The sequence below is a fragment of the Punica granatum genome, unplaced genomic scaffold (genome assembly GCF_007655135.1).
Source record: "Punica granatum isolate Tunisia-2019 unplaced genomic scaffold, ASM765513v2 Contig00334, whole genome shotgun sequence".
Classification (NCBI taxonomy): Eukaryota; Viridiplantae; Streptophyta; class Magnoliopsida; order Myrtales; family Lythraceae; genus Punica; species Punica granatum.
Window position 1 is genome coordinate 24242 of NW_022204287.1, and position 15181 is coordinate 39422.

The window sequence follows — 15181 nt, forward strand, 5'->3', positions numbered from 1 at the left end:
TCTACAGTACATATTTTCATGTGACATAAACTTGCAAGGAGCAGTCACAGGAAACATTCTGCCGCGTGTTTTTATTACATTGTGACATTGCTTGGACTTGAATATACAAGAACACATACACTTGAATATATAAGAACGCATACAACACACTGACACAAAGGCACCCCAATTCCTCTGCTAGTATGATCTCCAAGATCTCCCCAACTGAGGAGGGGTCTGCAGACTCCTATATATGATTGTCCCATTTATTGCTGTCCATCGACCATTTGTTGCCTTGCCTCTCCATCATCACACCAAGTCCTCATAACATTTTTTCATGTGGGAAAAGAAAGGAACAGAAAAGAAATTCAAAATCACTTCTTGCTAGAAATATCTGGAAGTTATGACAAATCGAGAGCACGCATCAAATTGAAATGTAAATACGAGTTTGTAGATCACCTTCCATGAGTTCTTGTAGCTCTTTTTTGCAGCTTGTATATTCTTCTCTCCATCATCTTCATGAGCCATAGAGGTCTCCAAATATGAAGCACGATATGCCCTATGGAAAGTCTGAGCACATTTCTGCATCTGTAACCCAATATTGGTACTGCTCACCATTCGATCCATCGTCCCTTCTCCATATATTCTTCTTCTCTGTATGAGTTGAAGGTGGTGGTTTGTTTGCATCCTCTCCACGTTCTCTTGACAAGGGGAATCCGCACAGCCAGGTATTTCCCCCAGAGGAATTGCTCTTGAATGTGTTGAATTGTTTGCCTTTAGGAATCGTTCCCTCGAGCCGATTCACAACAAAGGTTTAAGTATGCCAGTGATGATACATCCGTAGGAGTCTCTCCAAAGAGACTATTCAACGAGAGTCTAGCCATTAAAGATTAGTCAGGTCCCCTAACGAATCCAGGATAGCACCAGTCAAACTGTTCTTCGAGGAGTTGAGCCTTATGAGAGTAATTTTAGATCCCCCAATCGCCTCAACGATTTCCCCTTGAAAACTGTTACATGATAAGTCCATGAGCGTGAACGTCTTGTGGATTCTCAACACTTGTGTAATTTTAAAGTATTGCCCGCCCTCTTCCCAATGTAGTAGCTATCCCCGCTCCTCGTTTCCACCCATCATGCCTTTGAAACTAGCGTGCTGCTATTGGAAACTGATTTGCACTGTGATTGTTGGCATGCTGCTGTTTGAGGATGATTAAGGAGTCCTGTTCAACACTCTTATTTTTTTCTACGGCCATTTTGCCAGCTCTAGAAGGGGAAAGGGCAAGTTGAGAAGGATATAATACCTGAGGGCCGGAAAATTTAACATTAGTACTCACTACTAAAACTCATCAAACCTTTGCAACAAAGGCACCAACGGAGTTAACAACACAGTACATACTTTTCATGTAGCAACTTGCGAAGAACTGTGACAGCAAACACCTTGTTTCGTGTTTTTATTACATCAAGACACTGCTAATAACATGTACATATAAGAAAACACATAAGGACACTCCATTCCTCCGTTAGTATGATCTTCAGGATCACCCGAACTGAGGGGCATGGCGGGACCTGGAGGCTCCTATATTCGTTCCACTTATTGCAATTTACCGACCATTTGTTGCTCTGCCTCATTCATCGACGCCGAGCCCTCGTACAGTTTCTTCGTATTGAAAAAGAAAGGGAAATAAAAAATTTCAGAGTGATTTTCTTTCTGGAAATATATAGAAAGATATGACAGGAATTAAGAGCAGGCATAAATCGATAACTAAATACGAGTTTGCAGCTCACCTTCCACGAGTTCTTCTAGCTCTCCTTTGCAGCTTGTATATTCTTCTCTCCATCATCCTCATGAGCCATAGAGGTCTGCGGAAATGAAGCATGATATATCCTGCTGAAAGTCTGAATGCAGTCCCGCATCCATAACCCATTGGTACTGCCTGCCATTCGATCCAACTTCCCTTCTCCGTATCTTCTTCTTCTGCACGAGTTGACGGTGCCGGTTTGTTTGCATCCTCTCTGCATTCTCTTGGCAATGGAAATCCGCACAACCCGGGATTTCCCCCAAAGGAGTCGCCCTTGAATGTGTTGAACTGTTTGCCCTTAGGAATGGGTCCCATGAGCCGGTTCACGGAGAGATTTAAGTATGCCAGTGATGTTAGATCAGCTAAGGAGCCAGGGATCTCTCCAGAGAGATTATTCAGCGAGAGGTCTATCCATTCAAGATTAGTCAGATTCCCAAATGAATATGGGATGGCGCCTGTGAGGTTGTTCTGAGAGAAGTTGAGGCCAGTGAGTAATTTTAGATCCCCGATCGCATCAGGTATCTTCCCTTGAAAATGGTTACACGATAAGTCGATGATGGAGAATGCTTTTTGAATTTTAATCAACTCTAGCGTAACCCCTTTCCCAATCACACTAGCACTCTGAAAGATTTGGTTGCCCCTTGCCTGATGAACGAAGTTCCCTCGTTTCTCATCTCCACTTGTCATGCTTTTGAAACTAGCGACATATTGGGTTGGGAAAGCACCATGGAAATTGTTATTGGAGAGGTCAAAAATTTGCAGCTTGGAAAAGGGTTGAGGCGATCCACTAGTATTTACTAGACCATGGAACTTGTTCGACCTTAAAGCCAGAATGTACAGGCTTGGGAGAACTTCAAGCCAACTGGGAAATGAATCCTGGAGTTCGTTGTTACTGAGATCTAAAATTTCCAGCTTGCTGCAGTTTGCCCAGAACCTTGGCAATTTGCCTCCTAAATGATTTTGTGATAAGTCGATAGTTGTAAAGTTGCAGTTGTTCGGAGCTGATAATGTTTCAGGTACTGGGCCTCGAAAGGAATTCATAGATAGGTCTAAGTCCAATACACTGGCACTCCCATCCATAAGGCACTGAGGTATTCTGCCGGTCAAGCTATTGTTTGACAAATCAAGTTTCACGAGATTGGTAGAATTGCATAACAGAAGAGGAATCTCTCCGGTGAACCTATTGCTTGAGATGACAAACATTTCAACTCTGGGTGGTAAGATCGGCAGAGCACCTTCAAACTTGTTGATCGATAAGTCAATATCTGTCAAGTTTGATTGCAGAAAATGCTTGGATGGCAAGCTGCCAGCGAAGTTATTCATCTTGATGTCCAGGAAGTAGAGATGAGGGAAGTTAAGTTCCAAAGGATCAGGTCCGACGAGACCATGCAAGTTGTTTTTACCCAGATTCAGAGCCCTTAGCGGGGCTGTTCTCAGCCAGTATGGGAAAGAATCGGTTATATCATTCGAGAAAAGAACCGGGCGAATGGAATGTAACATATGACGAACTTCACTGGGCGAATGGAATGTTATTCCTCTTTGTCATATCTACGAGACTGAGATATACAGGAAGAAATCTTCAGGCGCTGTGGAGAAAAATCATGCTGCTTGGACTTCCTTGAAATTTTGCATGCTGCTTGGACTTCCAGAACCGACAACATGGACTGAAACGTATGGCGCACTTCACCGGGTCATCTAGTGGGCTAAGTTAATAAATTAATTAAACTTTACTCCAACCCATTATGTGTTCAGCTTCTCTGTCAAAGAAGATGACTACAGCTTTTTTCTTTTTTTCCTTGATAACAAGGGGTTCTGGGCTTCGCCCATAATACTTACGGATCACGTGAATACCCTGCAAGCCATGTCGGTGGCCCAATAGAGAGTATTCTCTTACATGATTTCTGAGGTGACTTGAACTTGTGGAAGTCACACTCTTTAACCACCAAGCCAACCATATTGGGTAGAAGACTAAATTTTTAAGGATTTCAATGATAACATATGAAGCAGAATCACTATATTTATCGACTGCACTATCATGAATCGTGCTTTACCAACCCGATAGTTTATGGAAATTTCATAAGATCAAGTGTTGAGCGGTTCCACTTGTCTTCCTGGTCTCAATAAAGTATTATGAACAGCAAAAAAGATTAAAAGTGCTTAAGGCAATAAGCTTCTTTAACTACTCCAGTAAAATTAGTCAAGTCAGATAATAATAATAAAGAAAGAAACTAAGACTTAGCAGTGGATTAATCTCGACTCGTGCCAAATACGGTGTTGATGCGTTGCGCCCACTTAGCTAAAATAAAAGGGCACTATATTGAGTTTTCACAACAAGTTAACAGTGTCATGGAACTTCTGTTGTTGAACTTAATACTTATATTACGTATAAGCTATGAACTGTTCCAAGTCATCCTAACCTAAATATACATATATCTATAGTTCCGGTGCAAAAAGAAGATAAGAACTGAATCTTTCGTAGAATAACAAATGTTCAATTGTGTTGCTTGGGTAATTTCATATGCCCATCCACCTCGCCACCCCCGTCCAGAACCCACAAAATCAGCCATAAACCAAAATTTAGGACTTTTTTTCCGGCAGAGACCTTTCTTTCTTTCTAGATATACATGTTTCTAGATGCATTTTATGTTCATTATAAATAGACCAGCTGCATAAGACTCCCAAGCCGTCCTCAAACAACTAGCCAACTATATCCCGATGTGTCTCTGCTTCTAGAGTCTCGTAAAAATAAAAAGAATGAGGCCAGGACTTGTATTCTCCTGTCTCTTCTTTCTGTTATTTGAGTCGTCGATGAGTATTCCTATGCCATCTCCTTTCACACGATTCTTGGGTCATGCCGATAAATGTAATGCATTACTCCAGTTTGCCAGTTCACTTGGAATCACCACCAATATTGATTCCAAGTATTTCTGCAACATAGATGGCGCCAATATCACATCTTATCCGAAGACAGCCTCTTGGAGGAAAGGTACCGACTGCTGCACGTGGGACGGGATCATGTGTGACTATGTTACTGGTGATGTGATCATGGTCGACCTTACCTGTAGTTGTCTCCGTGGGGCCCTCCAGCCTAACAGCACCCTCTTCACACTTAGTAAGGTTCGGACCCTCTACCTTCGAGGTAATGACCTCACTGGAGATATCCCATCTTCCATTTGTCGGATGAATTCCTTGGAAAACCTGTCTTTAGCAGATAACAAGCTTGGCGGTCTCATACCGCCATGCTTGGGAAATCTTAGCAAAATGTCGTACTTGAGCTTGAGTTATAACCGAATGCAAGGTTCATTGCTCAAATCCCTAGCTAACTGTACCAGGATGAAAGTTCTTAGTCTTTTCTCAGTCCATGTTGTCGGTTCTGCAAGTCCAAGCAGCATGATTTTTCTCCACAGCGCCTGAGGATTTCTTCCTGTATATCTCAGTCTCGTAGATAAGCTGTTGTCAAGAGAAAACAAGTCAAGAGTTCCAATGGATTAAAATTATGTTTTGGATAGCAGTTTCAGTTTCCCATTTTCTTGAATGAAAATCGCATTTAAAAGACATTCATCTACACCTTCAACGTGCAATCCAATGCTTAGTTATCCTTTTCTTTTTTCTTATATCCCAAGGGAAAATATTAATAATAATAACAATAACCCTGCGAAAGTATTTCTGTGGCCTGTCACCACCTAGAATTGCTCGTAGAGGGAAAGTAATCACTTTGCTATGATCAATACTTACTGCTGTCTCAGAGTTGGGCAGTTAATTGAAGAAGCTGTTCATTCGTGATCACGGCCATCTTCCACTCAGAGCTGCTACTGAAATCGATAGACAATATCTGAGCAATTTCATCACAAGCATTGAGAACCTGACAATGTCACCCAGCATAAACACCAAACTTCAATTTAATAACCCGGAACCGAACCCTCAATCCACAGCAACGGAGCTGAAAACATCACCGTTGTGCTGCAGTCTTATCCTTCCAGTCCCTCGACTATAGGACGGGAGGGTCGCTGTTCAAAGGAACAGTCCCATCAGAGAACAACACTGTTGTATTATTTATTTATTTATTCTTCCGTTGCAATGCCTAGCTGATTAGATTATGCTTTCCATTTTATCGCTGATATATGGCGCCCATGTTGTGGGATTGGAATTCGCTGTTCTATCAGGGATGGAATGAACTACCTCCCTCAGCATCGACAGCCATAAGTAAAATGATCAGGTGATTCTCTTATGGTAATGTTGCACCTCCTCCAAGCTTCTTGCTCCATATGGGAGCGTTACTATCTAGACTCAAGCTAGTTGGAGCTAGTCGTCATTGACGGCTCAAAGAGCAGAAAGAAGAGACCGAGGATTACAAGATCCAGCTTCTCCCCTTTTTTTTTTCTTTTTCTTTTTCGAGATTCGGAAACAGGTGTTAGGCAGTGTGATTGTGATGAGCTGCTGTTTGAGGATGACTAAGGAGTCTTATCTTCCCACTCCATGTATGATGGAATCATAGATATACACATTCAACATTTTTACTTTTTCTACGTCTGTTTTGTGAGCTCTAGAAGGGAAAAGGGCAAGTTGAGGGGCATATAAAACCTGAGGGCGGGACCAGTGTTATCAGAACCGGACCGGATGATGAACCGGAAGGGGTACGGGTTCATGGGTTTATGGGTCCAACCGGGGGTTCGATGGGTTGGACCGCACGTTTATTTAAAATAAAATAAATATTTATATTATTAAAAAAATTATGATAATTAAGATAAAAGTGTGATGATTTTAAAGAAATATAACAATAGTATAAGAAAATATCTATATTTAATATTTCTTACTTCAAAATAAATATTTTATTTTAATAAGTACTTAAAAGTAGAGTTAAAAGAACAAAAAAGTGGTGGTGGCCTAGTTGGTACTATGCTAGTATGAGAAGCAAGCGGTCATGAGTTCAAATCTTTACATGACCAACCAATTTTTACATCAAATAGGAAACCCATAAAACCCTTAGAATCGACCGGTTCAATGGAATTTTACTTAAAACCGGCCGGTCCTGTCCGGTTCTGATAACAATGCCTAAAACACATCGAACATTTCTTATTCTAAGAAAGTTCTGGTTCTTATGTTCTGAAGAAAAATCACCAAGAAACATTTTATACATCAAGGCTTCCCCCCATCCCCTCCCTCCCCCCCCCCCCCCCCCCCCCCCCCCCCCCCCCCCCTTACATCAAGGCAATTCGGCATAGGAATATATGGTTCATATATAGCTTGTACGAATCATAAATACAACAGAACAATTTCCGCACCATACTGTTAACACGGAATTACTCGAAATTCCGGGATAAAAATTCCTAGACATTTTCCTACATCTGACTATTAAATCAGTCGTGGGCTCATGTTTGAGCAAGTGGCGTAACGTATCACCACAGTATCCTGCTCGAATGAGATTCCACAGCTAAGTCTTCTTTTCTGCTTTAGAGCACTTCATGGAGATGAATTATTATGACCATCATGCTTTCTTGCTTTCAATGAATTTTATTTTTCTACTAAATTTTAATATAGTAAGAAAAGACCAGGGCAAAAAGCTGAACCGCTCAACGCTCAAAGTAACGATTCCTTGAAGGGATCTTATGGAATTTCCATAAATTCGGGTTGGTGAAGTACGATTCACAAAGACTACAGTTATTAAAGTTATCGAATATGCTGAATTTGCTGTGCTAGCTTTGTAAGGATTAAATGATTCCAACTTAGATATCGTATTATCATTGCATTCTTTCAGAGTGAACTCATCAACTTCGACAAGAATACCTGAAAACAAAGTGGTAGTAAATTTCCGTGTGCCCGGTGAAGTTTGTTATACGTCTTGATTTGGCCTGATTTGGCCCATGTTGTCGATTCCGAAAGACCAATGAGCGGGATGTGGAAGGGCAAAAGCTGAAGAATTTTTGGCTCTATTACTACCATCATGGCTAAATATATCACACAAACTGAAGTAAGATTTTGTGACTCGGCTGCGGGGTTGAAGCATTTCGTTCGAGTCTCTAACTATAAATCTCATCAGAATATCCAGATGCAGAGCTAACAATACTTTGTACGATAGTGATATTTTTTCTTTCTTGGTTCAAGGAGATTGGCATGTGGACTTTTCTTCTTTCATTGCAGTGTCTAGTTGGTAGTATTCTACTTTCATTTCATCACTGAGGGTGCTGTGTCAAAGGGATCGGGGATAAACTGTCCTACTAGGAGTGATATCCACTACCTCCTCAGCATTGACAATCACGAGAGAAAAGATCCAATGATTATCTTCCATTTTTTGATTTCTGGAGATGGTAATGATGCATCTCTGCCGAACTTTGGACCCAATACGAGGGTGTTACTGTTTATGCTAGAGCTAGTCAGAGATAGTTTTCTAGTGCTACGACTTCTTGTCGTGGCATCTTGGATAAACCAAGCTATTGTCTGTAAATATATGAGGGAGGTTCAGCTCAGCTCCTGTACCAGCATGGATTTCAGTTCATTAACAAATAAAGGAAATCTGCAGTAGAAAGTCTAGGAATTGGGAAAAAAAAAAAAATTTCCGATTCCGGTAAATAGGAACTCCTCGAATGCTCATTAACATACACAGGAGTCTTATCATTCAGCAAACACCGTCCTACCAAGAACAGAACCATTAGGCCGTACTTGACGTCGTTGATATTAGTTGATATTGAACTCGTAATGCTCCATATTTGCCCAGTATTGTTTATTACATCACAACATTGCTAGGATTTGAATATATAAGACCACATACACACACATACTGAGACAGAGACACTCCATTTCTCTGTTAGTATGATCTCTAAGATCTCCCAAACTGAGGATGGGTGTGAAGGCTCCTACATTCCTGCCATTTATTGTGATCCATCAACTGTTGTTGGTTTGCCTCAATCATCGCCGCCGCATCCTCCCGCCGTCTCTTTGAATATAAAAAGAAAAAGAAAAAAATCCGAAGTGATTTTCTCGTTAGAAATAGAAGTTACAATAGTAACAGAGAGCACATGTAAATTATTATGTAAATACGAGTTTGTAGTTCACCTTCCATGAGTTCTTCGAGCTCTTCTTTGCAGCTTGTATATACTTCTCTTCATCATCCTCATGAGCCATAGAGGTCTTTGGAAATGAAGCATTATATATCCCACAGAAAGTCTAAGAACAGTTCAGCGTCTGTAACCCATTTGGTACCGCTCGCCATTCCATCCAATTTCGATTCTCCGTGTTTTCTTCATCTGTAAGAGTACTTGATGGTGGTGGTTCATTTGCGTCCCCTCCACATTGTCTTTGAGAGGGAAATCCACACAACCCAAAATTCCCCCCAAAGGCATCGCTCTGAAATGTGTTCAACTGTTTGCCTTCAGGAATTGTGTCACAACCCAAAATTTCAGCAACATTTCTTTTAAAATTTCAATAATCCAAAACTTGCTAATATTTCAATATGCTAGGCCTCCAATTGTCAATTTATTTATTCCATCAAATAAATCACATGTTAAACATCCCAATAGATTATTACTGATCTCTAATTACCAAAAGAATAATTATACAAAAAAAAATATTCCAGGCCATAACATACTTTTAAGCTTCTCTTATAATAGCTTAGTTATCTGTAAGATATAAAATAAATAGGGCTATCCAGGAAGTCTTCCAAGTTGATCCCCGCTGTCAAAAATGATTCTCCTACTCAGCCAAGCTAATCTCTAATCCATCTAGAAAGATAATATGCAAAGTGTGAAATGCATCTCAATTTTATATCCCGCCGGTTTAGCGGTCAACCACACCCCAAATCCAATTCCATCGGGTCCAGCGATCCCATGGCTATAACAATCAAGCTGCAATATCAGTATACAAAATCAACATACACAATCACATCGTATATCTCATACATAATCATCATACACAATCACACCGTATGTCTCAAGTCAAAATGAAACATAAGAGGGCTATATGTCCCAAATCCCTTCATACAACATCGCAAGACCAATGCTTTAATCTCTAACTATTACAATATTATTCTTAAATAATGTATATAACTATAATACATCATTTTGCAAGGAAATAGAGTAATCATATAATTTTCCAAAATATTTCACTGGGTTCTAACCTTTGGAATGCATGGTTTTGGCCTCCGCCATCCCTATCAATTATAAATGTAACAAGAAATCAATTTCATGAGCACATAATCACACTATCGTATCATTAATTATACTCCTTTCCTGTCCATTTCTTCTTCATCCTTGAGTGGGCTCTATTCCGGGTTCCCTTTTCATCACTTCCTTTCGCTCTCACCTTCAGCTCGCTCACTCTCTCCCTCTCTTGCTACACTCTCCGCTGCCATGGACCCATTATCCTCTCGATTCTTCCCTAAACCCCAAGCCTGAGCTATCCATCAAGCTCGCGTTCTTCTTCTCTACTCTATTTCCTCTCGAGCAGAGCTCTCCCTCTCTCTCTCTCTCTCTCTCTCTCTCTCTCTCTACGCTCAATTTCCTTTCCCTCGATACTTCTCTCTCTTTTGCACAGAACACTCCTTTTTCCCTTCCTCATCTCGGTTCTTCCCCTGTTCCTCATCTTCGGGTGAGCTCCATCCCGAACTCTCCCATTCCGTCTCTCTCTCTCTCTCCCCTTTTCTTTTTGCAATAATCTCCCGAAATTACTCTCTCTCTCCCCCTCTCGCTGTGGTTGTTTCCACGCTACTTCACCCTTTTCCAAAAACAGACCAAAACACAATAAAAGCGAAGGGAAGAGGCAGTGGAAATAACAATGGGCTCGAGGTAAAAGTGTTGGGGCCTTATGGGCTTCATGATTCCAAGCCTACACTAATATATCAGCCCATTAGCTTCTTCTTTTTTTTTTTTTTTTCAAGCCACCTGCATTATAATTACATGTGTGTGTGTATATATATATATAAGTCAACAGTGTCAACCAGCAGCAATATAGATATATATATATATATATATAATACATATAACATATATGATTAGGTTTATTGGTGTCGAAATTGTCGGATTTCACAAATTGGTCCCACAAGTCGGTTCGTGGAGAGATTTAAGTATTCCAGTAATGTTAGATCAACTAAGGATTCAGCAATTAACAGAAGTCTCTCCAGAGAGACTATTCAATAAGAGGTCTAGCCATTAAAGATTAGTCAGGTCCCCTAACGAATGCGGGATAGCACCGGTCAAGTTGTTCTTAGAGAAGTTGAGCCTTATGAGCGTAATTTTATGTCCTGTTTTTCTTCTTCATCCTTGAGTGGGCTCTATTCCGGGTTCTCTGTTCCTCACTCCCTTTCGCTCTCACCTTCAGCTCGCTCACTCTCTCCCTCTCTTGCTACACTCTCCGCTGCCATGGTCTCATTATCCTCTCGATTCTTGGATTCTTCCGTAAACCCCAAGCCTGAGCTATCCATCAAGCTCACGTTCTTCTTCTCTACTCTATTTCCTCTCGGCCAGAGCTCTTCCTCTCTCTCTCTCTCTCTCTCTCTCTCTACGCTCAATTTCCTTTCCCTCGATACTTTTCTCTCTTTTGCACAGAACACTCCTTTTTAACCTTCCTCATCTCGGTTCTTCCCCTGTTCCTCATCTTCAGGTGAGGCTCCATCCCGAACTCTCCCGTTCCGTCTCGCTCTCGCTCTGTCTCTCCCTCCTTCTCTCTCTGGTTGTTTCCACGCTACTTAACCTTTTTCCAAAAACAGACCAAAACACAATAAAAGCAAAGGGAAGAGGGCGGTGGAAATAATAATGGGCTCGAGGTAAAAGTGTTGGGGCCTTATGGGCTTAATGATTCCAAGCCTACACTAATATATCAGCCCATTAGCATTTTTTTTTTTCGTTTCAAGCCACCCTGCATTATAATTATATGTGTATTTAAGTCAACAGTTTCAACCAGCAGCAATATAATGCATATAACATATATGATTAGGTATATCCGTGTCGTCGAAATTGTCAGATTTCACAAATTGGTCCCACGAGTCGGTTCGTGGAGAGATTTAAGTATTCCAGTAATGTTAGATCAGCTAAGGATCCAGGAATTAACAGAAGTCTCTCCAGAGAGACTATTCAACGAGAGCCTAGCCATTAAAGATTAGTCAGGCCCCCTAATGAAATGCGGGATAGCACCGGTCAAGTTGTTCTTAGAGAAGTTGAGCCTTATGAGAGTAATTTTAGATCCCCAAATCACCTCATGGATTTCCCCTTGAAAACTGTTACATGATAAGTCGATGAGCGTGAACGTCACCTGAATTCTCCACAGATCTAACTAACATAATCCCCTTTCCAGATCACACGTGTAATTTTAAAGTATTGCCCGCCCTCCTCCCAATGTGGTAGCCACCCCCGCTCCTCGTTTCCACCCATCATCATGCCTTTGAAACTAGCGTGCTGCTGTTGGAAACTGATGTGCACTGTGATTGCTGGCATGCTGCTGTTTGAGGATGACTATGGAGTCCTGTTCAACACTCTTTATTTTTTTCTACGGCCGTTTTGTTAGCTCTAGAAGGGGAAAGGGCAAGTTGAGGGGCATATAATACCTGAGGGCTGGAAAATTTAACGTTAGTACTCACTACTAAAACTCATCAAACCTTCGTAACAAAGGCACCAACAGAGTTAACAACACAGTACATACTTTTTATGTAGCATAAACTTGCGACGAACTGCGACAGCAAACACCTTGTTTCGTGTTTTTTATTACATCAAGACTCTGCTAATGACATGTATATATAAGAACACACATAGAGACACTCCATTCCTCCGTTAGTATGATCTTCAGGATCACCCGAACTGAGGGGCATGGTCGGGACCTGGAGGCTCCTATATTCGTTCCACTTATTGCAATTTACCGACCATTTGTTGCTCTGCCTCATTCATCGACGCCGAGCCCTCGTACAGTTTCTTCGTATTGAAAAAGAAAGGGAAATAGAAAATTTCAAAGTGATTTTCTTTCTGGAAATATATAGAAAGATATGACAGGAATTAAGAGCAGGCGTAAATCGATATCTAAATACGAGTTTGTAGCTCACCTTCCACGACTTCTTCTAGCTCTCCTTTGCAGCTTGTATATTCTTCTCTCCATCATCCTCATGAGCCATAGTGGTCTCCGGAAATGAAGCATGATATATCCTGCTGAAAGTCCAAATGCAGTCCCGCATCCATAACCCATTGGTACTGCCCGCCATTCGATCCAACTTCCATTCTCCGTATCTTCTTCTTCTGCATGAGTTGATGGTGGCGGTTTGTTTGCATCCTCTCTCCGCATTCTCTTGGCAATGGAAATCCGCACAGCCCGGGATTTCCCCCGAAGGAGTCGCTCTTGAATGTGTTGAACTGTTTGCCCTTAGGAATGGGTCCCATGAGCCGGTTCATGGAGAGATTTAAGTATGCCAGTGATGTTAGATCAGCTAAGGATCCAGGGATCTCTCCAGAGAGATTATTCAGCGAGAGGTCTAGCCATTCAAGATTAGTCAGATTCCCAAAGGAATACGGGATAGGGCCCGTCAGGTTGTTCTGAGAGAAGTTGAGGCCTGTGAGTAATTTTAGATCCCCGATCACATCAGGTATCTTCCCTTGAAAATGGTTACATGATAAGTCGATGACTGAAAAAGCTTTTTGAATTTTAATCAACTCTAGCATAACCCCTTTCCCAATCACACTAGCAGTATCAAAGATTTGGTTGTCCAGTACGCGATCAACGAAGTTCCCTCGTTTCTCATCTCCCCTCTCATGCCTTTGAAACTAGCGACATATTGGGTTGGGAAAGCACCATGGAAATTGTTATTGGAGAGGTCAAAAATTTGCAGCTTGGAAAAGGGTTGAGGCGATCCGCTAGTATTTACTGGACCATGGAACTTGTTCGACCTTAAAACCAGAATGTACAGGCTGGGGAGAGCTTCAAGCCAACTGGAAATGAATCCTGGAGTTCATTGTTACTGAGATCTAAAGTTTTCAGTTTGCTGCAGTTTGCCAAGAACCTTGGCAATTTGCCTCCTAAATGATTTTGTGATAAGTCGATATTTGTAAAGCTGCAATTGTTTGGAGCTGATAATGTTTCAGGTATTGGGCCTCGAAAGGAATTCATAGATAGGTCTAACTCGAATAAACTGGCGCTCCCATCCACGAGGCACTGAGGTATTCTGCCGGTCAAGCTATTGTTTGACAACTCAAGGGTCACGAGATTGGTCGAATTGCATAACAGAAGAGGAATCTCTCAGGTGAACCTATTGCTTGAGACGGAAAACAGTTCAAATGTGGGTGGTATGATCGGCAGAGCACCTTCAAACTTGTTGATCGTGAAGTCAATATTTGTCAAGTTTGATTGCAGAAAATACTTGGATGGCAAGCTGCCAGCGAAATTATTCATCTTTATGTCCAGGATGTAGAGATGAGGGAAGTCAAGTGCCAAAGGATCAGGTCCCATGAGACCATGGAAGTTGTTTTTACCCAGATTCAGAATCCCTAGCGGGACTGTTCTCAGCCAGTGTGGGAAAGAATCGGTTATGTCATGGAGAAAAAACTAAGAATTTCCAACCTGGTACAGTTAGCTAGGGATTTGGGCATGAACCTTGCATTCGGTTAAAACTCAAGCTCAAGTACCGCGATTTTGCTAAGGTTTTCCCAAGCATGGCGATATGAGACCGCCAAGCTTGTATCTGCTAAAGACAGGTTTTCCAGGGGAATGCATCCGACAAATGGAAGATGGGATATCTCCAGTGAGATCATTACCTCGAAGGTAGAGGGTCGAACATTACTAAGCATGAAGAGGGGTGCTGTTAGGCCGGAGGGTCCCACGGAGAACAATGTACAGGTAAGGTCGACCACGATCACATCACCAGTTACATAGTCACAATGATCCCGTCCCACGTGCAGCAGTCAGTACCTTTCCTCCAAGAGGCTGTCTTCGGATAAGATGTGATATTGGCGCCATCTATATTGCAGAAATACTTGGAATCAATATTGGTGGTGATTCCAAGTGAACTGGCAAACTGCAGTAATGCATTACATTGATCGGCATGACCCAAAACCTTGTGAAAGGAGATGGCATAGGAATACTCATCGACGACTCAAAGAACAGAAGAAGAGACAGAAGAATACAAGTCCTGGCCTCATTCTTTTATTTTTACGAGACTCAAGAAGCAGAGGCACGCCGGCATATAGTTGAGTAGTTGTTTGAGGACGGCTTGGGAGTCTTATGCTGCTGGTCTATTTATAATGAACATAAAAATGCATCTAGAAACATGTATATCTAGAAAGAAAAGTCTCTGCAGGAAAAAGTCCTAAATTTAGGTTTATGGCTGATTTTGTGAGTTCCGGAGGGGGGCGGTGAGCTGGAGGGGTATATGAAATTACCCGAGCAACACAATTGAACATTTGTTATTCTACGAAAGATTCAGTTCTTAGCTTCTTGAGAAA

The 15181-nt window shown here is 41.6% G+C and overlaps 2 protein-coding genes and 1 long non-coding RNA gene across 3 annotated transcripts; all 3 read right to left on the reverse strand.

Annotated features, from left to right (window-relative positions):
• Nucleotides 1–1757: 1757 nt before the first annotated feature.
• LOC116190149 (receptor-like protein 33) lies at nucleotides 1758–3275 on the reverse strand. Its single transcript, XM_031519807.1, has one exon. The coding sequence runs from the start codon at nucleotides 3273–3275 to the stop codon at nucleotides 1758–1760; it is 1518 nt and encodes a 505-aa protein (XP_031375667.1).
• Nucleotides 3276–8332: 5057 nt separating this feature from the next.
• LOC116190147 lies at nucleotides 8333–10481 on the reverse strand. Its single transcript, XR_004152604.1, has 2 exons — nucleotides 8826–10481; nucleotides 8333–8706 (listed from the first exon to the last, which is right to left on the reverse strand). It is a non-coding gene; the product is annotated as an uncharacterized LOC116190147 (long non-coding RNA).
• Nucleotides 10482–12853: 2372 nt separating this feature from the next.
• On the reverse strand, nucleotides 12854–14696 carry LOC116190150 (receptor-like protein 33). The gene is made up of 5 exons (XM_031519808.1): nucleotides 14649–14696; nucleotides 14334–14421; nucleotides 14045–14236; nucleotides 13649–13759; nucleotides 12854–13338 (listed from the first exon to the last, which is right to left on the reverse strand). The coding sequence occupies exons 1-5, from the start codon at nucleotides 14694–14696 to the stop codon at nucleotides 12854–12856; spliced, it is 924 nt and encodes a 307-aa protein (XP_031375668.1).
• Between the last annotated feature and the right edge of the window lie 485 nt (nucleotides 14697–15181).

Excerpts from the sequence above, each read along its gene's own strand:
- LOC116190150 (XM_031519808.1), bottom strand. The coding sequence starts at position 14,696 with ATGGCGCCAATATCACATCTTATCCGAAGACAGCCTCTTGGAGGAAAG. Across the intron at positions 13,760-14,044 it reads CACGATCAACAAGTTTGAAG|GAGGCAAATTGCCAAGGTTC; the intron begins GTGCTCTGCCGA and ends AAAATCATTTAG. Across the intron at positions 13,339-13,648 it reads CTTGAAGCTCTCCCCAGCCT|GGAAGATACCTGATGTGATC; the intron begins GTACATTCTGGT and ends ACCATTTTCAAG.
- LOC116190149 (XM_031519807.1), bottom strand. The coding sequence starts at position 3,275 with ATGTTACATTCCATTCGCCCGGTTCTTTTCTCGAATGATATAACCGAT.